The 27,508-nt window shown below is 55.4% G+C and overlaps 3 protein-coding genes across 4 annotated transcripts; all 3 read left to right on the top strand.

Annotated features, from left to right (window-relative positions):
• Positions 1-329: 329 nt before the first annotated feature.
• KXD1 (KxDL motif containing 1) lies at positions 330-10,099 on the top strand. 2 transcript variants are annotated; one of them, XM_075902894.1, is made up of 5 exons: positions 330-710; positions 3,994-4,106; positions 4,951-5,103; positions 7,845-7,891; positions 8,811-10,099. In XM_075902894.1, the coding sequence occupies exons 1-5, from the start codon at positions 699-701 to the stop codon at positions 9,044-9,046; spliced, it is 561 nt and encodes a 186-aa protein (XP_075759009.1). In that variant the 5' UTR covers positions 330-698; the 3' UTR covers positions 9,047-10,099. The 2 variants fall into 2 exon arrangements, with proteins under 2 accessions (XP_075759009.1, XP_075759010.1); XM_075902895.1 differs by lacking the exon at positions 330-710 and adding an exon at positions 3,127-3,292.
• A 2,912-nt stretch (positions 10,100-13,011) lies between these two features.
• Positions 13,012-17,488, top strand: UBA52 (ubiquitin A-52 residue ribosomal protein fusion product 1). Its single transcript, XM_075902893.1, has 5 exons — positions 13,012-13,162; positions 13,839-13,960; positions 15,289-15,375; positions 16,481-16,583; positions 17,276-17,488. The coding sequence occupies exons 2-5, from the start codon at positions 13,858-13,860 to the stop codon at positions 17,367-17,369; spliced, it is 387 nt and encodes a 128-aa protein (XP_075759008.1). The 5' UTR covers positions 13,012-13,162; positions 13,839-13,857; the 3' UTR covers positions 17,370-17,488.
• Positions 17,489-19,641: 2,153 nt separating this feature from the next.
• Positions 19,642-26,268, top strand: REX1BD (required for excision 1-B domain containing). The gene is made up of 5 exons (XM_075902892.1): positions 19,642-19,802; positions 22,425-22,507; positions 23,967-24,171; positions 24,370-24,458; positions 25,383-26,268. The coding sequence occupies exons 1-5, from the start codon at positions 19,800-19,802 to the stop codon at positions 25,453-25,455; spliced, it is 453 nt and encodes a 150-aa protein (XP_075759007.1). The 5' UTR covers positions 19,642-19,799; the 3' UTR covers positions 25,456-26,268.
• The last annotated feature ends 1,240 nt before the right edge of the window (positions 26,269-27,508 follow it).

Here is a 27,508-nt window from a genome sequence, read left to right as displayed (position 1 = left end):
TTTCCTGCACACACACAGGTGCAACATTCAGTGTAAGTTTACTGATTTACCTCTAAGTTACATTTCAACCAGGAACTTGCAGTATTTTTTCTATAAGAAAGGAAATGCGAATTTTTCCTACAGCAAAAGTTCACCCATTTGTACAAGGTCACCAGATCATCACCTTGCGATGTTTTTTCCAGGTCACTGGACCACTGGTTAATATTTACTTATGCATCTATACATGGTAATGGTTCGTATGGATATTGTTTATATAAAAAGGCACCTCACTGAACATGGGCAGGACTTCACCTTGCTTTCTCTTCTCTATTATCTGTAGGAGTCATGCACATTTTTTAAATGACACCGTCCATATCAAAAATACGAGGAGACATTTTGAACCTATTAAAAAATCCATTCAAAAGGCCTTGCAAAACTACCTAGAGATCTTGTGATGGGGTGGTACCAACCCTGTACTGGGGCTGCGAGATTTAACCCAGTCTACCTGGCTGAAGAGACCCCACTCCAGCTCTGCTCCAGCTAGAGACCAGGTGTAAGGGCCTGTGGAGCAGCTCAGTCTGGATTGACAGCCCTCAAGGAAGGAGGTGCTGCTGGAGTCCCCAAGGAGGAACCACAGATGGAGCAAGACATGGAGGCCAGCCAGTGGGGAATGCAGGAAAAAGCCTCCAGTCTGGAGAGAAGAGCTGGGGAAGACTGCAATGGAGAGACTGGTAGGAAGTAGCCCATGGAGAGGAGTTTCAGTGGGATTTCTCGCCGAGCTAGTGGTGGACCACTCCACTGCTGACAAGACCCTGGGCTGGGATCTGGTGGAAAGGGTGGGCCTGGGTCTCCCCACCATCCTCAACAGCAGAGCTATACCCCACTGCTATTGACTCTAACGGCTAGGCCACACTGCACTGGGCATTGTTAGAGACGCTGGGCTGGATGTGGTTTGGTCCTGGATACGTCCCGGATGAGCTGCAGTTGTAAGAAGGGGAGGCATAGCACCCTCCTCCTTAAACTGGTATGCACGTGGGGTTGAGCACCATTTGAGGGGTCTCAGAGACATTATGCCCACCCCCTGAAGGGAGATGGGTGTGCTGCCCCGATGACAGATGTATAACTTTTTAAAACTGAAGTTCTTTTTATGATTGTCAGGCCAGTAGCAAAAGAGGATGAAGACTTCTTTCCTTCTTATGGTCTGCTGCAGGGGGGCACTTACTCCCCAAATCACCTATTAAACAGTCTTCTTCCCCTCCCCACCACCACCCCTGAGGTACCTCAGAATTTCACATTTGATTCCAGGCAGGACTCTGACCTTTCCAGCTTTCCCATTCTTTTGTGTGAAACGGATGAAAATGTCTATTACTTTTAGTTCTTGGATTTATAGTATTAAGGGAAAAGAGGGCTAAAGGAGGCCTTGTTTTTTAGAAAATCTGGAAGACAAGTGGAAAAAGGCAGCATTTCAGCTGGTCTGACTCTCTGTGCTGGCAACATGTCTGCTTGTCTGATTTATAAGCAACTTTGAGGATTATTGTAAACTGAGAAAAAAGTGAAGCAATCATTTTCTTGAAAAAGCCTCAACTCTAGTATTTTTCTTCTGAGAAATTACTCTCTGAGACCTGGGGAACTTTTGTCTTGGTGATTTGTGCTGGGAAAGAAGCTTGAAGTTGGACCAGCCTGTGCACTGGACCTTCTACAAAGTAGGAAAGAGCTGCTTTGATTTTAGTCCAGTCTACTAGGCTCATCCTGTACTCTAGTCAGCCAATCTGTCTTTGATTTAGCTATATACATGTATGTTCGACTCCCAGAGAACTTCATAAAGATTTTTCTGCCCATGTTGTTACCCCAGAGCCCTTTTGGTAACATTAATCCTCTTCCCCTACAGGCTTATCCCTGAAGAAATTTATTGCTAGGGGGATGGGAGTGCTTATATTATCCGTATAGCTAAGGGGTCACATGAATTTGAATGGTTACCCACTGGGCCACATGAAAGGGAGCTGTAGGGGCTCCTCTCAGAGTCCCGGAGGGGGAGCTCCCCTTGGAACACTGAGGGCGAGCTGTGAAGGGGCTCCCCTCATACAGACTCCAAGGGGGAGGGAGAACTGTAGGGGTCCCCTTGGAACACTAAGGGGAGCTGTGGAAGGGCTCCTCTATACACTCCCTGAGGGGGAAAGGGAGCAGTAGGAGTCCCCTTGGGTCACAGGGTGAAGGGGAGCTGTGTGGGTTCCCATTGGAGCACTGAGGAGGAACTATGGGGGGCTCCCTTCATACAGTGCTTGAGAGGGAGGGAAAGCTGTGGGGGTCCCCTTGCCCCTTGGAACACTAGGGGGAATTGTGGGGGGCTCCCCTCATACGGATCCTGAGGAGGAGCTGTGGGAGGAGCCCTTGAACACTAAGGGGAGCTGTGGGGGGCTCCCCTCATACAGCCCCTGAGGAGCAGGGGGAGCTGTGGGGGGCTCCTTGAACACTAGGGGGAGGTGTGGGGGGCTCCCCTCATACAGCCCCTGAGGAGCAGGGGGAGCTGTGGGGGGCTCCTTGAACACTAGGGGGAGGTGTGGGGGGCTCCCCCATACAGCCCCTGAGAGGAAGGAGGAGCTGTGGGGGGGCCCTTGAACACTAGGGGGAGCTGTGGGGGGCTCCCCATACAGCCCCTGAGGGGAAGGAGGAGCTGTGAGGGCCCCCTTGACCACTAGGGGGAGCTGTGGGGTCTCCCCCATACAGCCCCTGAGGGGAAGGAGGAGCTGTGGGAGGGGAGTGCCCTTGACCACTAGGGGGCGCTGTGGGGTCTCCCCCATACAGCCCCTGAGTGGGAGGAGCTGTGGGAGGGGAGTGCCCTTGACCACTAGGGGGCGCTGTGGGGTCTCCCCCCTACAGCCCCTGAGGGGAAGGAGGAGCTGTGGGAGGGGAGGGCCCTTGACCACTAGGGGGCGCTGTGGGGTCTCCCCCATACAGCCCCTGAGTGGGAGGAGCTGTGGGAGGGGAGTGCCCTTGACCACTAGGGGGCGCTGTGGGGTCTCCCCCCTACAGCCCCTGAGGGGAAGGAGGAGCTGTGGGAGGGGAGGGCCCTTGACCACTAGGGGGCGCTGTGGGGAGGGGAAGGGATTTCTAGCTGCACCTCACGCACACGTACGTCCTGACGCAAAGGTCACGCCGCGCGCGTGACCCCTCATCCCGGAAGCGAGCCACTAGCCCGAGGCCCCCCACGAGCCGCCGCTGCTCCTGCTCCGCCGCGGCCGGTCCCGCCCCCTCCTGGCCTGGGCGCCGCTTCCGTCATGTGAAGGCGGCGGCCCCGGGGCAGCGGCCCGTCCAGGTGCGCGGCCTCGGGCTGGGGAGTCGGGGGGGGGAGGTTCCCAGGCAATGGGGGGGGGGGCTACGACTCCCAGGGGGGGCTCCAGCCAATGGGGGAGGAGTCATGGGATGTCCCTGTCCTGCACGGGAGGGGCTTTGCCCCCCCCATGGGGGGCTATTGGGAGGGGCTATAGAGGGTTGGGGAGTCCCTAGGGGAGCTTTTTGGGGTGGGGTCCTGGAGAGAGAAGCGTTATAAGGTGACACTGTCTCGGGGGGGGGGGCTGCATTCAGTGGAGACAGCTGAGCCCAAAGGGAAAAGGATTTGGGGGTCCTCATTCGGGGGGGGGGGAGGGTCTCTAGCCAGACACGAGCCCTTCCAGCTGGCCCTGTCTATAAAGGATCCGCATTTCCTTCTGGGGGTAGGCAGGACAGCACGTTATCCCGTGAGCTCTTGCTCTCAGGAGAAAGTGAAGGGTTGTGCTTACCCTGAGCAGCTTTGGTCTTGTTGCTGCTGTTCTGCGTGTGTTTAGGCCAGTAGTGAAGACCTAGCTGGTCTGATTGGGTTTCTGTTCTTCACCTTCCTCAAGGATCTGAATAGGTGAAAATCAGTTTTTGGGTGTCTGATGCTGTTCATTGTTGCTAGGTCTAGTGAAGGAAGCTGCTTTGTATTTTTATGAGCAGCCCCTATAAACTTCCCCTCTGAATCTCTCTCCTTTCCTGTAGGCTACCGTGTACAGTAGAATGGAGCCCACGGCGTCGGGTGTGTTTTGCAGCAGGATGCTAAGTATGGTGAACTCTGAAGATGTGAACGCTATCATTTTGGCTCAGAAGAATATGTGAGTCAAGTGGAATCTGATCAACTAAAATACGATACTTTTCTGTCACAATAAATAGACAGATATCCTTCTTAACCAATAGTAATTCAGCGAAACTGGATGTCTTGCTGGGGGCTAGCATGGGATACAAACCCCCCTGGTTGTGACTTCAGATATGTCCTAGGTTGCCAGTGACTGACAGTAGTTCTCTTCAGTGACTGTCAAAATTAGTTGCAAAGTCTTAGTTCAGTTTCCTACTGGGCATGTGTCTGCACTGGAAAACAGAAAGTTACATATGCCACCTGTAGACCTGAGAGGTCAAGACCAAAAGAGCTGATCTCTCCAGATCATGGATGAGCTGCTTGGTTGAGGATGTTTGCATTTGCCTATGCTGGTACTTTGTTAATTCTGGGAATAAATACAGGCCTTTGATCTGCAGGACTGTCAATTCAGCACTACACAGTCCTGAATTTCCTTTTTAAAACAAATTTTGGGGCCATCCAGCAAATTTTGGGGCCATCCAGTTGATCTTCATGTCTGTTCTCCATTCTGCTGCTTCGAACGCTTTAGCTCACTTATTTTGAATTCTCCTCTTTTCCCCCCTCCCTTCCAATTTCCTGACAACTTTCCTATTAGCAGACTTTGATTTTGCTAAGGTTTTGGCAGGATAGAATTTTGCATGCAGAGTTCTTGGGGGCAGGACTTTAATCACTTCAAAAGCTTTTCAAGGACGGGAAAGGAAGGATCTGTTTTCTTTCTGACACTTGTGGGTTTTGTTTGTGTTCTGAGAATTGTGAAGAGCCTTGCCTGTTGTTCTTTATTTTTGGAAATTGACACATTTCCCCACATCTCTCCCTCTCTCTAGGCTCGATAGATTTGAGAAAACCAACGAGATGCTGCTCAACTTTAATAACCTGTCCAGTGTACGCATGCAGCAGATGAATGAAAGGTTCCTGCATCACACTAGGACACTGGTGGAAATGAAGAAAGATCTAGATAGTATCTTTCGAAGAATCAGGTGAGCTCTAGATTCACCGTCTGGGATTTTGTGTGTCTCTGTAGTGCCTCCTGTTGGATGATAAAGGAAGGGTCCCGAGAGGTTTCAAATACAGGCAGTCCCCGGGTTACGTACAAGATAGGGTCTGTAGGTTTGTTCTTAAGTTGAATCTGTATGTAAGTCGGAACTGGCGTCAGCCACTGCTGAAACTGATCAGTTTCAACCGCGGCTGAATATGGATGCCAGTTCTGACTTACATACTGATTCAACTTAAGAAACCCAGGCGTCCCCAAGTCAGCTGCTGCTGAAACTGATCAGCGGCTGATTCCAGGAAGCCTGGGGCAGAGCAACTCTGCCTCGGGCTTCCTGTAGTCAGCCGCTGGTCAGTTTCAGCAGCGGCTGACTTGGGGACGCCTGGGGCAGAACAGCTGGGGTGCTGCTGGGTTGCTCCAGTAGTGCGGCTCCTTGGCGCTACTGGAGCAACCCAGCAGCACCCCAGCTGCTCTGCCCCAGGCGTCCTGATTCAGCCGCTGCTGAAACTGACCAGCAGCGGCTGAATCAGGATGCCTGGGGAAGAGCAGCTGGGGTGCTGCCGGGTTGGTCTGGAGCAGTGCTGCGGGACCAACCCGGCAGCCCCCAGCTGCTCTACCCCAGGGGTAGGCAAGAAAAGCCTGGTCTGCTGGGTGGGGGGGCACTAGCTGCACCCCCCCCAGCAGACCAGGGAGACGGGGGTGGCGGGACGCCCAAGTCCTCCACGGCTTTGCTCCGTCTCCCTGGTCTGCTGACCTGGGAGACGCGGAGCAAAGCCGCAGAGCACGCGGGCAGTGGGACAGTCCAGGCGCGCCGCGGCTGTCCCACTGCTGGTGTGCTCCGAGGCTTTGCTCCCCATCTCCCTGGTCTGCTGGTCAGACCAGGGAGACGGAGAGAAAAGCCTTGGAGCACGCCCGCAGGGGGACAGCTCAAGTGCGCCCGGGCTGTCCCGCTGCAGGCGTGCTCCAAGGCTTTGCTCCTGTCCCCCTGGTCTGCTGGGGGGGTCCAGCAAAGCCGCTGGACCCCCCCCCAGCAGACCAGGGAGACCGGGAGAAGCTTTTCTCGCCCCGAAGGACACGGGTGGCGACCTGCCGCCTGTGAGCTCCAGGGCGAGAAAAGCCCTGTTCGTAAGTGCGGATCTGACGTAAGTCGGGGACTGCCTGTAGTTAAAGACTTGCACGGACACAAATTTCTGTTTGTGGATGCAGACATCCGTGGACAAAAATCAGTATCCAGGGCTCCACTCCAAGGAGATGCTGAGGCCAAAGGAGAGGAATGTGGTGCTGCTGCCATACTCCTGCATGGCTGGAAGGCGCTGCTGCCGTGGGGCATTGGCTCCTGGTCACCATGGCGACAGCATCTTCTGTGAGTCAGCAGATAGCAATTTCTGTCTACAACTCTACATATCTGCAGGGAGTAATGTGTATCCCCTTAGGGGGCGACAAACCGGGTCCTGCCTTGTTTTTCCTATCCCAGGCAAAGTCACTGAGACACAGTGACCCCCATACTGCACCCCAGAAGGGTAACAAAACACCACAATGGTGACTAACAAACCCTTTCAGGAGGGGAGTGAATCAAAGGCAGGGCTTTACTCTACAAAACTAACCAATGAGGAGAGAGAGAGGGATGTGGGGCTTGCCATGACACATTGGGAATCTGGGCTTTTGGCTTCCGTTCCTAGCCCTGCCATGGCTGTGCGACACTGATCAAGTTATTTCCCTTCTTTGCAAAATGGGGATAACGCACACCCACTTCATAGAGGGCTTGTGAGGCTTAATGCTTGTAAAGGGCTTTGACCATCTTGTGTGAAAGGAGGTAGAGAAGGAGTAAATATTGTTTACAAACTTCTGGCTTCAATTTTGGGGGCGGCCTTGTCTTTCCTAAGGTGAAGGCTGAGTCTTGAGAGTCTGCAGAGCAGTGGTGTATTTGTTGATTTATGGTGAATTACTTTATACCAGTGTTTCTCAAACTGTGCTCCACGGAACCCCGGGGCTTTGCGAGACATCTCCGGGGCTCCGCGCGGTTGACAAACTGGAAACATCGATAGGTACAACACATACAATCAGTGGACCGCTGGGGCTCCGCATACATTTTTACGCATGTAAAGGGCTCTGGAGTCCAAAAAGTTTGAGAATTGCTGCTTTATACAACAGCTTTGGAGGGTGGGGGGTATTTTGATCTCCTTCTCACAAGTCCAGCAGCAAGTGCCTCGGGCCAGTGGCGAGGGGGGTGCAGCAAGCAGTCCAGGAAGGGCCAGGGAGGCTCCTAGAGCAATCGGGGCTCTTCAGCTGCTGCTGCATGGCTGGGGCGTGTGACCCGTCTCGATGCTGCAATGCCCCATTTCTTGCGTGGGAAGGGACCTCAAGCTTCCTGCTTGCCACAGGGTTTAATCAAGTGATTGACGGGAAGTGTCCTCTTGGGGAACTTCGGTGAGAGGGGTTGCAGTCAAGTTAGTGACACTTCGTGCCTCACATCCAGCCTTTCTTCAGCAGGGGCAAGAGCTATGGGGAACCTGCGATTAATGGTTTCTGTTCATGCGACAGCCTGAACGGGCAGTGCAAGGGCATTTTATCTTAATCTACTTCAGGGATTCCTGCAATAAAGCTTGTTCTGTTGAGTACACGGCAGTTCTTTCATTTGGGGTGGGGGATGGGACAGAGGGCTGGTAAATATATTTCTGTACTTTTGTTCAAACTCAGCTCTTTTTTTCTTCTCCTTCCTGCCCCTTACAGAACCCTGAAAGGGAAGCTGGCCAAACAGTATCCAGAGGCTTTCAGCAGTGAGTGTCTCCTTGGTTTTCACTCTGATTTACAGCCTTTTATACTGGCTTCTTTCCATTCTGATAAAGCAGTACTGCTTGGCAACACAGCAGTGGTTACACTAGAGTCCCGGTGCATCCAAAGCAAAAGAGAAATGTTTGGGCCAGGGGCTGGTTGCTTGCAATTGAGAGTATCTACGGAGATTTTTTTTTTTAATGTTTCTGTGTTATCCAGTGAAACGTGGCGGTGTGTAGGGTATGGCTGCCAAGTTGAATGTACATCAGAGCAAAAATGCTGGCAGGTTTTTTGTTACTACAATAATGAGCTGCCAACATTTTTGGAAGTAGAAATTGTAAGTTCTAGCACTTTGGCTATGTCTAGACTGCAGGCTTCTTTCAAAAGAGGCTCTTTCGAAAGCATCTTTCGAAAGAGCTTCTTTCGAAAGATCGCGTCTAGACTGCAGGCGGATCTTTCGAAAGAGAAATCCGCTTTTTCGAAAGAGAGCACCCAGCGAGTCTGGATGCTCTCTTTCGAAGACGGCCTATTTACATTGAAGAACGCCTTCTTTCGAAAGAGGAACTTTCGAAAGAAGGCGTTCTTCCTCGTAAATTGAGGTTTACCGCCATCGAAAGAAAAGCCGCGTTCTTTCGAAATAATTTCGAAAGAACGCGGCTTGAGTCTGGACGCAGGGGAAGTTTTTTCGGGAAAAGGCTACTTTTCCCAAAAAAACCCCTGAGTCTGGACACGGCCTTTGAGTCTTTCCTGCCTCCATTTCAATGGTGTTTGGGGTGCACTCGTCTGTTTCCTCTTGCTGATCCCTCTACTATGTCTTTACTCTGAGTAGTTGGAGCAGCCTATATGGCAAAGATACCTAGAGTCCTGTCACCTTTATACAGATAGAATAAACAGCAGAGGTAACAGTTCTGTGTCTCCTTTCAGATGTTCACGAATCTCCAATTCTAGAAGAAGATGATGACTTTGACCCTATTCCAAAAAGCACAGCAACCACAATTGCTACCTCTGAGCAGAGCACAGAGTCTTGTGATACAAGCCCTGACATTATTTCTCCAACCATGAGTCAGGATTTTGAGGATTTATCACAAGGCCGGTACGATTCTCCTGCTGTTAATGGACAGAGTCTAACAGATGATGAAACGGCCAATGGGCTGGACTAACTCCTACTCAAAACTAAGGCATCGGCTGAATCAGCTGCGTGGACTCGGGAGCGTAACCAGAGAACTTCCTGTCCTGTATTTATATTTCTGTTTCCTTGGCCATTCATGTTTTTGTGGAGAGAAGGAAAGTATTTAAACCTGCCATCGTTATGCAAACGTCGAGCCTTGATCTGGCAAACGTGCAACATGCATGGATTGAAATGCCTCTTGTCTGTTTTGTGTGTTCAGGGGAGAGCAGTAATCCCAAAGGTTAGCTTTGAATGTTTAGTTTCTGGACAAATACAGATCTAGGAGTAACTGCTTTTGTTTGTACTTAAATAATTTGTTTTACACACAAATCTTGAGGCTCTGTAACTTACAATGCATGCAAACCCAAACTATAGCCTTCTCACTGGCATGGTACAAATATCTCTCAGCTGTGGCTTGCAGGAGCTTCTACTTGCAAAGCAACAGTAGCTTGCTTTTTGGGGTCTTCTCTGCCTTCTGAGAGGCCAGCCTGCACTACAGGGCCATGTAGCTAATTAGTATATACCAATGATTTCTCTAGCACCTACAGAACATCTTTTCCCACTCAGTGGCCAGAACTTAAAGTCTTCTTTCCTTAAGTGCTCAGCTGTCCTGTGGCACACCTTGGATTTTCATGAGGGAATCTTTTTTTAGCTGCACTTACTTTGCTGAATGGAACAGTTTGACAACTGCTATGGCTGTACTTTGCTCTCTGTAGTGTTCATTACATGTAAATTATCAGTTTCTTTGGGTAAAACCTTTAATTTTTCAAACAGTGATAAAAAAACACACTGTACCGAAATGTCTTTGTCTGTTTTCACCCAATTTTTCCACTGTCTGTGTTAATATAATGCTGAGAGCCGGGATAGAAATAACTAAATCTATTGTAAACCTAGGAGGGAGCGGAAAGTCACCTTCTAATCCTCAGCTGTGATCAACATATTTCCAGAAATATAGTGAAAAGAAAATATTTTTGTACTGCGTGTTTACAAAGGATAGAAAAAACTTACAGATAGAGACTCCATTAATAAAAGTCCATCCAAACCACTTAAAGCTTCTTCTTTATTAGGTGGAATTTGTGTCAATTTTTGTATATAGAGCTGGCCCAAGCTACGGGCTGACCAGACTACTGTTGTACTTAAAAGAAGTACTCGGGATCTTTTTCAGGGGGATAAGGCAACATGCCACATTTATTGATCACACATAGAATAATCAACACTTATCATATGCATATGATATAAATGTCACTCATGCGCATGCGCGCACACACACACACACAAAGCACACTCCGTCTTGCTGTTGTTACCAACGAGTTGCTCCCCTTACCTGCACTGGCCAGGTGAGTTAGATGGGGGAGGGGTGGAGCCGGGCTTCTGCGGATCCGGATCGATGCTCCGATGGTGACAAGAGGAAACCCGGGGTCCTCTGCAAGACACCTCACTTTTATAGCATCCCTCTCATATGCAAATATATCCCAGATTCAAACTCTGGGTCTGTGTCCCTTTTGGTCCCTTTGTGCTGCAGAGAGGGTGTTTTCCATAGAAGGTGCCTGCTTCTAATCCCCAAGGCCTTCAATATGTCTGCTCTTCTTTCTTCAGCCCACTTGACACCTTGGGTCTGGCTTCCATCCCCTCTTCAACTGGTGTAGCTGTCTGGAGGTGCTTGGCTCCCAAGTCTTACTCATTCACACCTCATTCATTCAACAGGGCAATTGATTACAGAGTGGGGGAATAGTGATAGAAATGTAGCCTTGTTAGTCTGGTGTAGCTGAAACAAAATACAGGACTATGTAGCACTTTAAAGACTAACAAGATGAAAAGATCTTGTTAGTCTTTAAAGTGCTACATAGTCCTGTATTTTGTTTCAGAGTGGGGGAAAGAGAGTGGGGGGAAAATCTTATTCTACTCCTAGCCAAAGACATTTTTACCACTTTAACTATATATTCAGTTTTCTACAAGTTTTCTGTATAGGGTTCTAATACAAAGTTACAAGGTTATATGGATTAGTACAAGGTTATATGGAGAGGCACAATGTCAAGTCATATGAAGCAATATATAATACATAGATTTATCTACACTACTACCCGGGGCATCCCATTATAGGGGACGCCACACGGGGCTGCCGGACCGGGCGGGGGTGGGGCTGCACATGGGTCAGGCCCCCAGGGCGCACAAATGGCTCGGGCCAGCCCTGTGTGTATAGACACACTAACCTCTGGCCATTGCAGGACAGTTTGATTTCTCTAATAGCTGTAGTGGCTATAGCTCTTTTAGTCTATAACATAAGGGATATAGGAGTGGTCCTAATTATAGAGATGAGATCACTACACCATGATGAAGAGTGTGAGTTAAGTGAGAATAAGTGCAAAATAGGTGAGCTTTGCTACCCAAAGGGAAGGCCTGTTTCGAGAGTAGCAAGGTCAGTGCTTTATGAACTACCTTGGCTCCTAATACAAGGTAAAATATTTGACTAGCACTTGCCAGTGACACCACTAAATGAGCTGCAGCAATATAAATTGCCTAGGCAAGTGAAAATCCACTACAAGGATCACAACCTCCCCCCTCAATTTTATATCCAAATACAGAAAAGTGGCCATGCCGGTGGAAGGCTGTCACTTCACCAAAGGAATGAGGTAGCATTTTAAAGCTTCATTGTTATTAAAAGTGAATTTAGTGTTGGTGCTATCTACATTTATAAAGTATTCCTTCTGTAGAGCCAGGGCCTGCTTATGGCAGGTGAACAGTATATACTCAGAAAATTACTTTCTGAGGTGAGCAGAACTGATTGAAGACTTTCCCTTTACTGAAAAAAGAAAGTTAAGAGTGAGAGAAAGAAGTAGTGCAGACCTGCTACTACCAACCACCGTCAAATCCCCCAACGCTCTCAAGTTGTATCCTAGACTAAGGCTAAGTCTACACTGCGGGCTTCTTGTGCACGAAGTGTTTTGCGCAAGAGTTCTTGCGCAAAAGATCTTGTGCAAGGGTGCATCCACACTGCCATGTTTTTGCGCAAGAGATGTGCTTTTGTGCAGGAGCATCCATGGCAGTGTGCACGCTCTCTTGCACAAGAAAGCTCTGATGGCCATTTTAGCCATAGCGGTTTCTTGCGCAATAAACCCGTTGCCCGTCCACAAGAGCAAGACTTGCCCTCTTGCGCAAGAGTTGCAAGAGTTCTTATTCTTCATGGGGAGAGGAATAACTCTGACACTTTACTGTAAATTTACTTGCGCACGAACGTGCGTACAGTGTAGACGCTCTGCAAGTTTTTGCGCAAGAACAGACATTCTTGTGCAAGAAGCCTGGAGTGTAGACGTAGCCGAAGAGCTTTGTTTCTTACCATTAGACGTGAAGCCCCAAACGGAATGCAGAACTGTGTTGGTATTTTATCTATCCTCTGGGAACCAGCTTCTTAACATTTTGGCAGCTGTTCTACTGTGCACAATACTGCTAAAACACTTGGGACTATGGGCTGTGATAGGCGGTGGTGTGCTATGTGAGCATGTGTGTATTCGCATGTGTGTGTCGATGGAATACATAGGGTACTGGTGTGTGTGTGTGCATAGGGGATGTGTGTGTGTGTGTGTGTGTGTGTGCATAGGGGATGTGTGTGTGTGTGTGTGTGTGCGTGCGCATAGGGGACATGTGTGTGTGTGTGTGTATGTGTGTGCGCACGGGCATAGGGGACGTGTGTGTGTGTGTGTGTGTGTGTGTGTGTGTGTGTGTGAATGCATAGGGGACACGTGTCTGAACATAGGTGCGTGTGCACAGGATGTTGGTCCGGGGTGACTGCATGGAGCATGCATGCCTATGAGGCGCATCATGCGGCGCATGCGCACACACCTAGAGGTGCCTGACGAACTCCCCGGCGCGCGCGCCGCCCCCGTGCGGGCAGCAGCCGCCGCTGCGCTGACCCCGCCCCTCCCCTTCCCCGAGAGAGCTGACGGGAGGGGGGCGGGGCGCTGGTTGTGACGCACGGCACGAGGTGGGCGGGAGGCCTATTATACTGCGGCGCGCGCGTCGCGTTGGACGTAACGTAACGTGCCGCGCGGGCTGGGCTGGTTCCGTTTCCGGGGGAGGCCCTTTCTTTCTCGCGAGGTGGCCGGGCGGCGGGGTGAGCGGCGGGGCCTGGGCAGATGGGTGGAGGGGGCCGGGGGCGCTCGGTAACGGGGGGGGGCCGGGCCGGGGGGGGGTGCTGGGTAACGGGGGGGGGCCGGGCCGGGGGGGGGTGCTGGGTAACGGGGGGGGCCGGGCCGGGGGGGGGTGCTGGGTAACGGGGGGGGCCGGGCCGGGGGGGGGTGCTGGGTAACGGGGGGGGCCGGGCCGGGGGGAGTGCTGGGTAACGGGGGCCGGGTAACGGGCGGATGGGCCGGGCCGGAGGGGGGGGCCGCTGGGTAACGGGGGGGGGGTGCTGGGTAACGGGGGGGGGCCGGGCCGGGGGGGGGGTGCTGGGTAACGGGGGGGGGCCGGGCCGGGGGGGGGGTGCTGGGTAACGGGGGGGGCCGGGCCGGGGGGGGGTGCTGGGTAACGGGGGGGGCCGGGCCGGGGGGGGGTGCTGGGTAACGGGGGGGGTGCTCTGGGTAACGGGGGGAGGGGCCGGGTAACGGGCGGGGGGGGGGCTATTTGCCTTGGACCATAGGGGGGAGGTTGCCCGGGGGGGGTCCCTGGACTCCTGGGGCTTCCTTGAGACCCGTTTCCAGCACCCGTGGCTGCCTAGCCCGGCGTGGGAATGGGGCGGTTGCCTGGCGCGCCACGCGGGGCTGCGGCTGATCGGCTGGTGGCTCTTGCAGGGGACGCTCACTTGCCAAGATGCAGATCTTCGTGAAAACCCTGACGGGCAAAACCATCACCCTCGAGGTGGAGCCCAGCGACACCATCGAGAACGTCAAGGCCAAGATTCAGGACAAGGAAGGTGAGGGGGGTGAAGGAAGCTAGTGCCAGTTTAACCCTCAGTTGTTAAAGTTGGGGGCTGTCGGTTCAAGTAGCCTGGTGTTGGGAGGCTTTTAAACGTCTTCTCCTGTCATCGGAAGAAGTGGGTTTTGCCCACAAAAGCTCATGAGACCCTCTACATGTTTTGTTAGTCTTTAAGGTGCTACTAGACTATTTCTTGTTTTCCAAGTTTAAACTCTTCTAGGCAGCTTTATCCTCCAATGGGGTCTGACTATCTCCTGTTTCTCTTAACATGTGGGAGCTGGCTTCTGCTCAGAGGCTGGCAGTGTAGGGACTCCTGTTGTGATCATTTTGTCTTTGTGCCCTTATGCACCTATGCATGCATCAAGTCACAATTGAGGGAGCAACTGGATCTCATTTCTATGAGTGGCATTGTGAAAATGTTGTGTTGAGTGTTGTAAGTTGCAGTGTCTATGACAAAATTGTGGCTATGACATTTTTTCAGCTAAAACAATGGTCCCTGAAATACCTTCTCTGTGTCCATAACTGCCTTACGTGGTTTGGAGTGTAGTCGGTACCGTGTCTGTCCCAGGACAATAGGAAATTAAGGTGGGTGAGGCAATTTCTCTTGGTCCATTAAAAGATATTGCCTCACCATCTTGTCTATTTAGATCGAATGCAAATTCAAAAATTGTTTTTGACCCAAAACATGTTTTGAAACTCTTGGTGAGCCAAAATGTTGAGGAAAAAGTCTGCTTGTGTCAACCAAAACATTTTTTTAATGTTGAGGAAATTCCGAAAAAAACCAAATGTTTTATCTTTTCATTTGGGAAGTGGCATTTCAGCACTTGAATTTTTTTCAACCAGCAGTTTGCCAAGATGACCCAATTTTGTTAATTCAAATGACCTGCACCTGCATTTTTGGGCCCTTCCAGTACAATAAACACCCCCTCACCCCCACCCCGCCCTCCAGTGAATTTTGAGTGCTGCTTCCCAACCCAATATGTCAAAAGGATCAAATCATTTTAGGCAGTTGGTTCTGTAGGCTTTCACCATAAGGAAATCAGTAACTGCTGTACCTAGGTTCAAAGAGATGGGAGATAGGAGACAATCTCGTCCTTTGGTTGCTGCCACTATGGTTCGGCCCAGGAAGTCTGGAGCCAAGGCTGTTTTCTGGGGTTGGTACTAACCCGATAGTGCTGGTATCACAGGATAATGAGGTTTTGACCGTAGGTCACTTCCATCAGGTCTGCTGTCTCCCAGTAACACAGTAGGTCATGATTTGCTCTTCAGATAATCTCAATGTAAAGTTAAAGGCAGTTCAGTGTTCTGCTTATGGATGTCTTGTAGGTATCCCTCCTGACCAACAACGTCTGATCTTTGCTGGAAAGCAGCTGGAGGATGGGCGTACCCTCTCAGACTACAACATCCAGAAAGGTATTGTCTGACAGTGTTACTGCTGTTATTAAAAAAAGGCTAATGCATGGTTGCCAAATTGTTGAAGAACCACTAGAGGAAACTCAAGCTCTTTCTGCCTGCAGAACTTGGTGTCTGTGATGAGCACTGGGGAATATTGAATTGGACTTCATGGTCATGATAGATAACGTGTAGGACATGAGTTTGTGGTACAATGAGGGAGCTAAGAGCAAATGGATTCCCTGTGTGAGCAGGGGATAATAACCTCAAAGTAGTGAGGAATGGTGTGATCATTGTTAGGTGTTAATAGTCCTGTGGTTAACATGTTGCATTTAAATGCATGGTTAAATGCTTAAATGGGGGTGGGTATGGGGACTCTTCTGGGCTTCTGGTTGACAGTGACTGGTAAGCATCACGTGGTAAAGGTGATGCTTACCAATTCACTGCTCGCATTCTTATTACAAATACGCTTATTAGGGTACTGTGTCCAACTGTGGTGTGAACTCAGACTGCAAATGATACAGAAAAGAACTACAGAAACAAGCCACTGTCTTGGAAAACCTGCCTTAGACTTAAGCAAGCTATTTAACTCCACAAAGATTAGATTGTCTCTGGGTAGAAGTATCTGCACATGGACAGAATTTGGTAGCAATGGGCTTTAGACAAAAGCATACCAGGATCCAAGACTGGAAGCTGAGGCTAGACAAATTCAGACTAGGAATGGGGGGGGGGGGGGTGTCCAAATTATCCAGTGATAGCTTTGAAAAAAATTGGCTGTGTTCTCCCCCACTATCTACAGATGACCGTGGTTTGTGGGGTTTAGTCTGGGAAATCTATACAGCATCACAAGATGAATGAGGCCCAGGTGTCTAAAGAACTGGCGTGTTTGTCTGATTTGCCTTGGGAAATCAGGGATGGGGAGGGGAGTTGGGAGAGCTGTGGCAATCTGGCTGTGCAGTGAGTTAATTTGGGGTGTAGACGGAAACCACCAGGGCTGAAGAGTCACTTTTTTCTAAGGCAGTAGCACCTGAGACGAGTCCTGTTGCCCTGTCCCTCCAAACAGTGAGTGGTCCTGCCTCAGTGCTTGTTCTGAAATGCTGCTAACTTGGTATGTTCCTCCTTCCAGAATCCACTCTGCACTTGGTGCTACGCTTGCGTGGAGGTATCATCGAGCCTTCCCTACGCCAGCTCGCACAGAAGTACAACTGCGACAAGATGATCTGCCGCAAGTACGTGTTGTCTTATGCTATAGACGCCGCGCTGGAGCCTCTGTCGCTCCTGTCCTCTCCAAGCAGCATCCTCACCTACTCTTGTGCTGATAGCTAGGGGGAATCCTTAGGTGATGGGCAGGGCTCGACAAACTATGTAATCTACTCGCCCTAGCCCTGGTGATGGGTGTGCTTGGAGAGAAGTGGTAATAGTCTGTCATAGCATAGATTGCTCTGCCTTGCCCTAAAGAGCCTGAGGGAGGAGCAACTGCAGCAGCATCCTTGCAGCTCAAACACCTTTTACTTGCAGCTAATGCTGTATCAATCAACCTCCTAGAGAGGTTCCTGTTCTGGATAGATCTTCTTCAGAGTCCCTGGAGTTGCCAGGGACCTGTGATGGGTCCCCTTGCCCACTCTGCATGAGACAAAGGAGATGCCATTATTCCTATCAAGGATTGGTGGGTGTTGCATTCTCTACTGAACTGGCAGCTAGTCATAAAAATCCCTGAATAAATGTACATTGGTCCTTCCTATATGACTCAAAATATCCTCATTCTCTTACGCATGGGGAAGAATATGCATCTGGTTACCTCTAGTACATATGCTAGTAGCAGTGATAGGGAGGTTGGATGGTTCCTTGCCATGTGAGGCAGAGCTTCCTGGGAGTTCCCAGCCACCAGATGAGTTGACAGCTGTTTCTCTACCTCTTTCAGGTGCTACGCCCGCCTGCACCCTCGTGCTGTCAACTGCCGTAAGAAGAAGTGTGGCCACACCAACAATCTGCGTCCCAAGAAGAAGGTCAAGTAGAGGGAGCTGCCTGTCTCCTGCCTGTGTGGCTGTTGAAGTCCAGTCTGGTAGTCTGCTACAATGTAGCTGGCTCCTGCCTGAGGCAGGAGTGTGTTGAATAAAGCTGCTTCCAGTGCTCAGTCGGGTGTGTGTTCTCTGTCCTTTCACCTACAGTTGCTTTCACATACTCGAATGCTGTTTAAAACAATGGGCAAAAAATCATGCCTGTGTTCCATAAAACATTCTCTGTTTCAAAGCTGGGATTGATTCACGCATGGCTCTGCCATCCTTAAGCTTGCCTGATCCCTTCTTGGCTTCCTTCAGTACCAAAGAAATACTGCTGCTCTGAACACACATGGCAGATGAATTAAGGAATTCACAACGTGGTGCCTGCCTAGCAAACATTTCTGTACGTAAGAATAGAATTCAAGTCCATGTAAATAAAAAGTGAACAGCCTCTGTCTTGGTTACTCCATCTTAAAGTGGTCATCCGGGTTGCTCTAGATTATATTCTGGTGGCTGGAGGGGAGTGAACCAGGGAGCACATGGAGATCTCAGTCCCATGCTGTTGGAATAAATGCCCAGTAGCAATGAGGCTGAAGCTGCCACTACGATGCTATATGAGCAGCGTTGGGACGTTAACTGCCTTTGATGCTACCACAGTAACCCCAGTTGGGTAAGAGGGGGGCCTGAGTGAGTTATCAAGGCTAACTGTAGAAGCATAAGCTACACAGCAGAATGAGGTCAGCGATGGTGCCATCCTTGCATGCTAGAGAGCACCAGTTCCCCACAAGCTCCTCCTTAGGCGCACCACTGCCTGTCTGAGGGCTGGTGTTTCAGGTTAAAGCACGAGTCAATGAGCTGTCCTCACAGGGAATGGAGGTTTGATCATCTGTGTGGCAATCTAGTCTAGGATGAAATGCTGAGGGAAGGTTCTGTGTTTAGCTCTGCCAATGCACCTCACTCCTGGCCTAGGATCTGGCAGAAAAGAACGTGAGTCACCCACTTCCTGGCCATCTTTCCCCTAAGTCAGGATTTTAACCCACCTAGTGGGAGAGGACAGCCCAGCTGAAAACAGCATTCTGGTTCCTAGCTCAACTGCGTGGCTATGTCTAGACTGGCATGATTTTCCGCAAATGTTTTTAACGGAAAAGTTTTCTGTTAAAAGCATTTGTGGAAAAGAGCATTGAGATGGCACGGACGCTTTTCCGCAAAAGCACCTTTTGCGAAAAAGCGTCCGTGCCAGTCTAGATGCGCTTTTGTGCAAAAAAGCCCCGATCACCATTTTTGCGATGGGGGCTTTTTTGCACAAAATAAATCTGAGCTGTCTACACTGGCCCTTTTGCGCAAAAGGACTTTTGCCCGAATGGGAGCAGCATAGTATTTCTGCAAGAAGCACTGATTTCTTACATGGGATCATCAGTGTTCTTGCAGAAATTCAAGCGGCCAGTGTAGACAGCTGGCAAGTTTTTCTGCAAAAGCAGCTGCTTTTGTGGAAAAACTTTCTGGACTAGTTCCAGAGCCCAAAAGAGAACCGAGGTGTCACAGAAATCTAATTCTAAGGGAGGAAATATTAGCTCTGCTCTGGTCCTTTCTACTATGGATGTAAAGGGTAACTAGTTATCTGGTAAGCATGCTACTAATGCAATGCTTAGCAGGGTAACTGATTAACCCATGGCCAGCTGGGCTGGAGCAGCCCTTCTCCCTCTCTCCCTGCCCCCCATATACAGTGTGAGCCCACTACACAACAGCTTGGAGGCTGCTCCACTGGCCCCCTTGCCTCTGGTGCAATGGGGTGGGCTGGTTATCTGATCAAACATGCAGTTCACTGGTTAACCTTTTAACCGGGGGTTGTACGTTCCTATTTTCTACTAGCTTCCGAAAGCAGCTCCTAAGCCAAGTTTCCCTCAAGGCTGCAGGCAGCTCCGGTGCAGGCTGCAGCGCAAGAGGGGGAAACCTAGTCCTGGTGCTGCCACTGGCTTTCACCTGGCCCTGGGTAAAGTTCCCAGCTGCAACTTGGGGCTGATTTGCCCCTCCCTCTCCCCGGTCTCTAGGGAGGCCTGATCAATTGCAAATGTAAACTCAAGGGCACGGGGACTGCCTTGGGCTGTTCCTGCCCTACTGAGCCCAGCAGGGTCTAGCCTGGGGCCCGGCTGCTCCAGGGATACAAGCACGGATCTTGCTCTGCGGTTCTTTGGTTTTCTGAACCCCCCGACTGGATCTAAACGCTCCCCCTAGGCCTAAAAGCCAGGGCGGGTGTGGGAGCGGAGCAAACAACCCCCCCCCCTTCTACCCTCCTCCTTCGGCTGGTCATGAGCCTGCCAGGCCTGCAGGCGGCAGGACGCGGCAGCCTCTTCCCCGCCGCCTCGGAGGCGGCCGAGCCCACCCGCCGAGCCGGGGAGCCTGGAGCGCGCGGGGCGCAGGCGGGGGCGCACGGGCCGAGCCCCCGCGATGGTGAGCGGGGCCGGGCGAGCAGAGCACGTGGCGGGGCTGGGGGCCGGGCCTGGCCCGGGCAGCGCGGCCATGCACGAGCCGGGCCGGGCCGCGGAGGCTGGTCCCCTCTGCGCCCCGAGGCTCAGCCGGAGCCCAGGGCTGCGGCGCGGGGCAGACACGTGGCAGCCCCGAGCTGTAGGGGGCGCCCACGCGCGGGTCCAAGCTGCGGGGCTGTTCTGGCTGGGGGGCAGCGCACGCCGGGGATCGTGCGCCTCGGGCGCCGGGGATCGTGCGGCTCGGGCGCCGGGATCGTGCGGCTCGGGCACCGGGGATCGTGCGCCTCGGGCACCGGGGATCGTGCGCCTCGGGCGCCGGGGGGTGGGGGCGGATAGACCCCGGAAATCTGGGGCAGCCCAGCTGTGACCAGCACCCGCTGGGGGGGGGGGAGGGTGAAAGTGCCTATGGGGAGCCATGGGGGAAAGAAACCACCTATCTGCACCAGCTCCTGGGGGGGGGGGGCTGAGGGGTTGCTCTCCCTTCCCACCCCCTGGGGGCTCCCCGGACCACCCCCCGCTCTGTGCCCCCCGCAGCAGGCGCAGGAACGCCAGCCCCGCGAAGGGGACGTGTGGCTAGAAATGCCCCTCTGTGGAGCGACCAGGCTGGGGGGCTCGCCCAGCCCTCCTGGCCGCTCTGAATTCTGCTGCCAGCCTTTCCCACGAGTGGGCCCAGTGGGGGCCACAAACAGCCCAGGCGAGCCGGTCAATGCATGTCAATTTTTTTTAAAAATGGGGATTCTTAAGATATGAGCAGGCCGACCCGTCTTCCCCTCGTCCGTCGTGCCCTCGGCAGAGTCCGAGCGGAGCTGGCATCTTGGGGACGCGCATGGGTGCCTTGTGATGGTGACTCACCACTGCAAAGTCCTGGGTGGAAGTTCAGTTCTCCCTCCCTCCCTCCCCCCAGCAGCCCCCGTCGAAATAAAATTGAGGCGAGGCACAAAGCAGGAAATACCTTCCTCACCGGTGGGACTCCCTGCCACAAGATCTTAGCAGGAGTGAGAAACGGGATTGGGCCCGGGTGGATAATCGGGGCTGTGCTCACCTCCCTGTGAGCAGAGAACGTGACTTGCTAGTGCTGGAATAGCAACTTAGCAAGCAAATCCGCATGCTTCAGGGTGCAACCAACCTCTGACCACTGGGGTCAGGAAGGATCAGGTCCTTCTGTGTCTGCCTGCTGCCCCTTCCCCTGAACCTGCCTGGGGTGAGTGGACTCTGACCTCCGTAGGCCTCGGCACTGCTCCAGCCTGGTGATCCCAGACGTGACACTCTGCGGCCACAGGCGTGCCCCCTCCTATGCCCTGTAGAGCTGGGGCTGAGGCAGGCTGGGTGTGGTGGGAGCTGCCTGTGGGCAGCAGTAGTGGAGGATCACGAGGCTGGGATTTACTGTAATGGGCGGGGATGCGGCAAGCTAAAAACACCCGCCAGGTTGCGTGTGGCTAAGCCAGCGCTCCTCCTGCTCGGTCTCTGCCTCCCCCTAGCCCTCGCCCCCTTTGGCAGCAGAGGCGGGAGGGAGCGGAAGGCACTTCGCTCAGCGCTGGCTTGGGAAGGGCTGGAGTTGTGCTCTGGCGGCTCGTCAAACGTGTAACCCGCTGGGAAGGCCGCGGCGCTGGGCACGACGGTGGGGAGGGGCTGGGTGGGGTCGGAGTGAAGCCTCCCCCGCCTGGCGAGGGGCTGCCCAGCCCTGGGTGCGCACAGGTGGCTGGGCGGCGCTTGCGGGAGTCCTGGACCACGCTGGCGTGGAACCTCCTGGCCTGGTGCGGGGGCCAGCGTCGCTCCAAGGCGATGAGGCGTGGAACCGGAGAGGCTGGCCAGAGGCTCTGCCAACAGGAAGGAGACTCTGGAGCTGCCAAGTTAGGAAACGCAGCTGTTGGGGGAGGCCTGGCCGCGCACTAGACCCCAGCACGGGGAGAGCTCTGCGGGGGGGCGGGATCCACGCACGCACTCGGGCCCCTGCTCAGAGCAGCCCGTGGAAAGAGGCTTTTGGGAGCCCATGGAACCCTGCTTTGGAGAGCGAGAGAAACTGGATCCCGCAGCTGCACGGGCCCCAGAGCAGCTGAGCCTGAGTCCTGGACTCCCCACCGCGGCCTCCCTCGCGCCCCGCGGAGCAGCTGTAGCCCCCGGCCCAGCGCGTGAGAACCCAGAACGCTGGGCCCCCCCTGCACTCCAGGAGCCGAGGGGGCCAGGGAATGGGCGACCGAAACATTCCTCACTCCTAGTCCTGGGGGGGCCAGCTGCTCCCCGCGCTAGGAGGCCGCTGGAGACCTTGCCGCCCTCTCGGATCTGGGCTCATTCACGGGGACTGGCCGGTGGGACACATGGACTAGGACACCGGACTGGCGGGCAGGGCTCTGATCTGGCGCAGGGCGGACTGGCACTGGGGAGCAGGAGTGGGGTTGGGGCGGAGTCTGGCCCCAGCCTGGCAATGGGGGGCGGCTGGGCTTAGGGCCGCAGGTTCTGGATGGGGAGCTCTGGCGGGGGCGCAGCACCCTCCGGTGGCCAGGCTGGGTCTGCGGGATGCCCCGGGGCCTGGTCTGGGGCTGCCGGACGCCCCAGTCTCACGCTGCCCCTTTGTCTCTCCTGCCGGCAGACGGACGCCGCCGTGAAAGCGCTGCTGCGGCGCTTCTACGCCCTGCAGGGGGAGCGGGTGGAGGCCTATCGGCTCTTTGACGAGTAAGTGACCCCGAGGCCAGAGAATCCCTTGGCAGCTCTGGGCTCCAGCCTGGGGCCCGTCCTGCCCTCTGCCCCATCGCCCTGCCGGGACTTCTCCTTCCAGCACAAGGAGGCCAGATGGGGACCGGTCACCGGCCTGCCCTGGCTGCTCCCCTCGCTCCCCCTGAAGCCCTATCCTGGCACCGCTGCCTGGGGGCGCCCCTGGCTGAGCTTCTCCTGCCCACGGCAGATTTCTTCCCACAGCCTGGCCCCCGGGGTCACTGTCCCCAGGGGTTGGTGAACAGGATGAGACAGCCGGCCTAGAGAGTAGGGCAAAGACCGGAGCTCCGGATACCCGGGCTGAAGTCACGGCCCAGTCTGCCTCAGTTTCCCCCTCGGTAAGATGGGGACGGTAATGACTTCACTGTCCCCCTGTGCTCTAAGGAAACTAACCACACAGTGGGGGGGCATCTGTCTCAGTTATCCGGGGGGTGGCCTCCTTTTCCCTCCCACGTGCTGTGGCTCCGTGGTCTAGGAGGGGGTTCGTTCGTCCCCAGGCCCCTGGACGGGATTGTGCCCGGTGACGATCCCGCCTTCTCGTGGCTCTTTGTGCCTCTTTCCCACACAAGGCCAGTCCCGGGGCAGGGCTTCCTGTCCAACGCTCGTTAGCGAAAGGACTAATCAGCACTGTCCAGCCCCAGACTCCCCTGGCGGGCTGTTGGGCAGGCAGGGCGCTGGAGGCTGGCAAGGGGGAAATGACCTGTCCCTGGCTTCCACGTCAGAGCTGGGAGCACCTGGCATGTGCTTGCACCCCTCCCCAGCCCCTTGGGGAAGGCGGCTGCTGCTTCCCCTCCCACCTGTGATCTAGGCCAGCTGAGTGGGGGCCTCCCAGGAAGGAGGGATCCCCGGAAGCTGCCCGTAGCCTGGGCCGGGCCCTGCGGGCAGCTGCTGCCCAGCCCAACGCACCAGACACCTGTAGCCCATTTCCCCGCCAGCCGGACGGTGATTTACTCCTCCAGCTCCAGACACCCCGTGCAGCCCCCCGCCCAGCCGGCGGAGGTTAAGCTGCGAGGCCTGGCAATAATCCTGGCTAATGAGTCCTTCCTGCGCCCGGGCAGCCGGCGGAGGCTCTGGCGGCTAATTCAATCGCACGGCGGACTGGGAAATACCTGCACACTGACTGCAGGGGTCAGGCAGAGGCTAGGCAGGGGGCCGTGTGCCTCGCCGAAGGCGTCAGGGCTGGGAGTCCCTGCCTGCAATTTGCTGCGCCTGGAAGTTGTTATTGTAGGGCCCACAGGCAGCCCCCCCCTTAGGCCAGGTGCTGCCTAGGGGGAGGGGCTGTCTCTGTCCTGGCTCCATGGTAGGGCTGCAGCCCAGTGGCCCCCCCAAGTCCATGGCGGAGGAGGGGTTTGCTGGGCACCCCCCCCCCCCGGCGGATCCCTCGCGCAAGGGGCCCGCTCACTGGTGTTCCGGCTCGCAGGGGCCACCGGGCGTATCTGAGCAGCGGGCCGCACTACGACTTCCCCCGCTACCGGCAGCTGGTCCACGAGATCACGGTGGCCTTCCGTGGCATCTCTCAGGAGATCCTGCAGATCAAGGAGCAGCTCCAGGCAGAGCACGGCCGGCCGGAGCTGGCCCAGCACCTGGCCAGGGTGCAGCAGAAGGAGAAGGAGAGGCTGGAGCTGGTGAGAGGCCCTGTCTTGTTCCCTTTGCCCTGCGGGGGGGCCCGCTGCGGGGTGGGCTTGGACCAGGGAGCCGGGCTGAGACCTGTCGAACTCATCTCACACACAGCCCCGGCAGGGCAGGAGCGTGCACTCCCTCTGCCAGTGGGGCCGACCTGTCCTCCCTGGGAGTCTTGACCCCACCTGCCCTCCCCCTTGCAGACGGCCCAGCTGCAGCTCGCCAAGCAGAACGTGCAGGACCAGCCCGGTGAGCCGGCCCACCAGCAGGAGGTGCAAGAGCTCAAACACAAGTAGGTGCCGTGAGGAGCTGGGCACCGCTCGCGCCTCTGAGCCCCTTGGAGGGAGGGGGCATCCCCCACCCTGCAGAGGGGCCAGCGGACCCCCTTCCCCCATGAAGCCCGGTGGGCATGTGGCATATCAGTGGGGTCAAAGCCGATGTTCCCTCTAATTTTTCCCATCCATGTGCAGAATAAATTTTGTTCAGTGCACTGAGGCAAGCGCAGATGTGCACCACCCATAGAAACACAGGCTGCGGGCGCTCTGCCAGTCAGTGGGGTGGCACCTGAATCTCTCCTGGATGGGCCGCCGAAACGCTCAGTTTGCAGGGACCACTGGTCGGGGTTGCCCCCAGGGGCACTCACTGGTCACCCAGCTCCTGGGCTTGGGGCAGAGTTGGGCGCTGCTCGTCCCCAGTGGCCGAGGCAGGACACGGCCTAACTCAGTGCCCGGGAGCCTGTGGAGAGGGAGCCGTGGGGAGAGGAGCTGGCTGTTTGTCTGCCGGCCTCACCTGGCAGCGGGGTGGGGGGTAGACGTGACCTGTCGGTGGGGGGAGTTCGATCTCCCGGCCGGGACCCGGCAAGGGGGCGGTGGAGCAGGCTGGACTTGGCATGTGCCGCACCACGGCCTGGCAGCTCCTTTATCATTGCCGCTCTTCAAGGCGGGGGCCGGCGGGCGGACGTGGGGGGGAGAAGGGGATGAAAGTGCCTTCCCCAGCCCCTCGGCCCCCTCCCCTTAACCAGGGCCGAAGGAGACCCAGATGGTGCCTTCAAAAGCTCTCTGGTTTGTCCCCCTCCGGATTGTTTAGCGCGGCCGCATGGCTTTGGTGCTCGGCCTCTCCCTGGCTGAGTGTTTCATAAACAGCGCCGGGAACGCGAGGCGGCCCAGCTAATACGCTCCATATGGCCTTTATTTATAGTTTCCATCCGCTCCCCTAGGCTAATTAAAACCATTGAGGCAATCAGCGAAATTCTCCAGGACCTCAAGTACGATTCGGAAGAAGCCGAGTGATGGGTCTCCCCCTGGGAACGGCCGGAGGAGGCCAGAAGCGCTGGAGGGGGCCCGCGTGTGGAGCGCTGGGCCGGGCACCGGGGCTCTCGCTCTCCCAGGGCAAATCCCACGAGACGTTTCTCCTGATGCCCCTCCGAGAGCCACGCCCGAGGCCCCTTCTGCCAGGCGGGCAGAGGACTTGGCCACAGAGGAGCCTCTGCGCCCGGAGCCGTCCCAGAGCGGGGGCGGGCTTGCAAAATGCTGCCCAGCCAGCAGCGCCCACTGGGGAACCCCCCTCCCACGCTGAGAGCCCCCCACAAAGCCCCTCTCCCAGAGCAGCCACTTCAGTGCGGGCTGGGGGCCCTCACGCCCCTCGGGCATGGTCTGTGTGCACCCTCGACATGCCGCGCTGAACGTCCCTGCCCCACGAGACCCCTTCCCCCTGCTGAGCCGGGGCATGGCGAGTGCAGACAGAGCCAAACCAGCTGGTTTGGAGAGGGATCTTCCAAGGGCCTAGCTTGCTGTGCCATGCTCCTAAATCCCCTGGGTGCTTGGGAACCTGCCTCCCCTCCCCCTCCACAGCAGGGCATTTTAATCACGGGCCGCGACCTCTTTTAAGAACTCTCCTCTGGCAGGGGCCATTGCGGGCACGTCCCTGAGTCCGTCACAGTCAATCCAAGCTCTTGTCCCTTCCGAGCCCCGTGCCCAGTGCTCAGGGCAAGTGCGGAGCCTTGGAACAGCTTCAGTGGCAGTCCCTGGCCGGTGTGGCCCCCTTATCTCCCACCCGCCCAGCAGGGCTAGTTGGTAGCGCAATAAAAGGCAGGCAGGAGCGGAGAGAGCTGTCGCGGTCTCCTTTGTGCGCTGGATGCTGCTGTCAGTCCGGGCTGGGGGTGCCGGGGCTGCCTGGGGACAGGGTTCCCCCTTTGCACCATACCCCGGGCACTCCAGCCACTGGCCGACCTGGGAACCTCCAGCTCCCCCTTTGCCCGGGGCTCTGACCCTGCCCTGCTGGGTGCACCTGCAAAGCTGGAGCAAGTTCTAGCTGCCCCATGGCCCAGCTCCCCGGCCAAGAGCCCAGGACGAGACGGGCCAGGGCTGTGCCATCTACCAACTCAGTCCTCCCCCCCCCCCCCCCGGCTCTTCCCCTGGTGCAGAGGAGGTGGGTCGCAGCCCTTCCTGGAGCAGCTGGGGTGGCGGCGGTCATGTGACTGGTGAGTCATGTGATCCAGCCAGGCCCTTTGGGCAGAGCAGAAGCACCCACGGGTATGGGGCAGCCCAGGGAAGGCGGGACTTGGCCTCTGCTGCTGCCCCACAAGCTTGAGGGCACAAACACGCCCAGGGCTGCTCGTGGGGTTGCCAGGTGTCCGGTGTTGTACCGGACAGTCCGGGATTTGCAGGCTCTGTCGGGTAAAAAAAATCAGAGAATACCGGACACGTGCAACGTGCAATGTGCAACGGCCGGTATTTTCTGAATTTTCCAGCTGCGCACCGGATGGAAGCCTGGCGGGGGGGGGGGGAGCGGCTGGGAGCCACAGCTGGGAGTGGGGCCGTGATTGCCCCCGGGAGCCCTCAGTCGGTTGAGTGTGAGGAGGAGAAGCCGCCTCTTCGCTCGTGCGTCGCCGGGAGCCTGCGCGGGACAGGCAGCAAGGGCCCAGGTCAGTCCTGCTCCACGCCAGCCAATTTCCCGGCCGGCCGGTTCTCCCCCACTTCCCCTCCTGATCTTCCTCAGTCAGCCCCCCTGTACCCCCCCCAGCTCTGCTTCCCGCCCCCCTTTCCTCCCAGCCAGCGCCGCTGCACCCCCCAGCTCTGCTTCCCGCCCCCCCTTCCTCCCAGCCAGCCCCCCTGCACTCCCCAGCTCTGCTTCCCACCCCCCTTTCCTCTCAGCCAGCGCCGCTGCATCCCCCAGCTCTGCTTCCCGCCCCCCCTTCCTCCCAGCCAGCCCCCCTGCACTCCCCCCCAGCTCTACTTCCCGCCCCCCTTTCCTCCCAGCCAGCCCCCCTGCACTCCCCCCCCAGCTCTGCTTCCCACCCCCCTTTCCTCTCAGCCAGCGCCGCTGCACCCCCCAGCTCTGCTT

The sequence above is a fragment of the Pelodiscus sinensis genome, chromosome 19 (genome assembly GCF_049634645.1).
Source record: "Pelodiscus sinensis isolate JC-2024 chromosome 19, ASM4963464v1, whole genome shotgun sequence".
Taxonomy (NCBI): domain Eukaryota; kingdom Metazoa; phylum Chordata; order Testudines; family Trionychidae; genus Pelodiscus; species Pelodiscus sinensis.
This window is presented reverse-complemented; position numbering and strand designations above follow the sequence as displayed.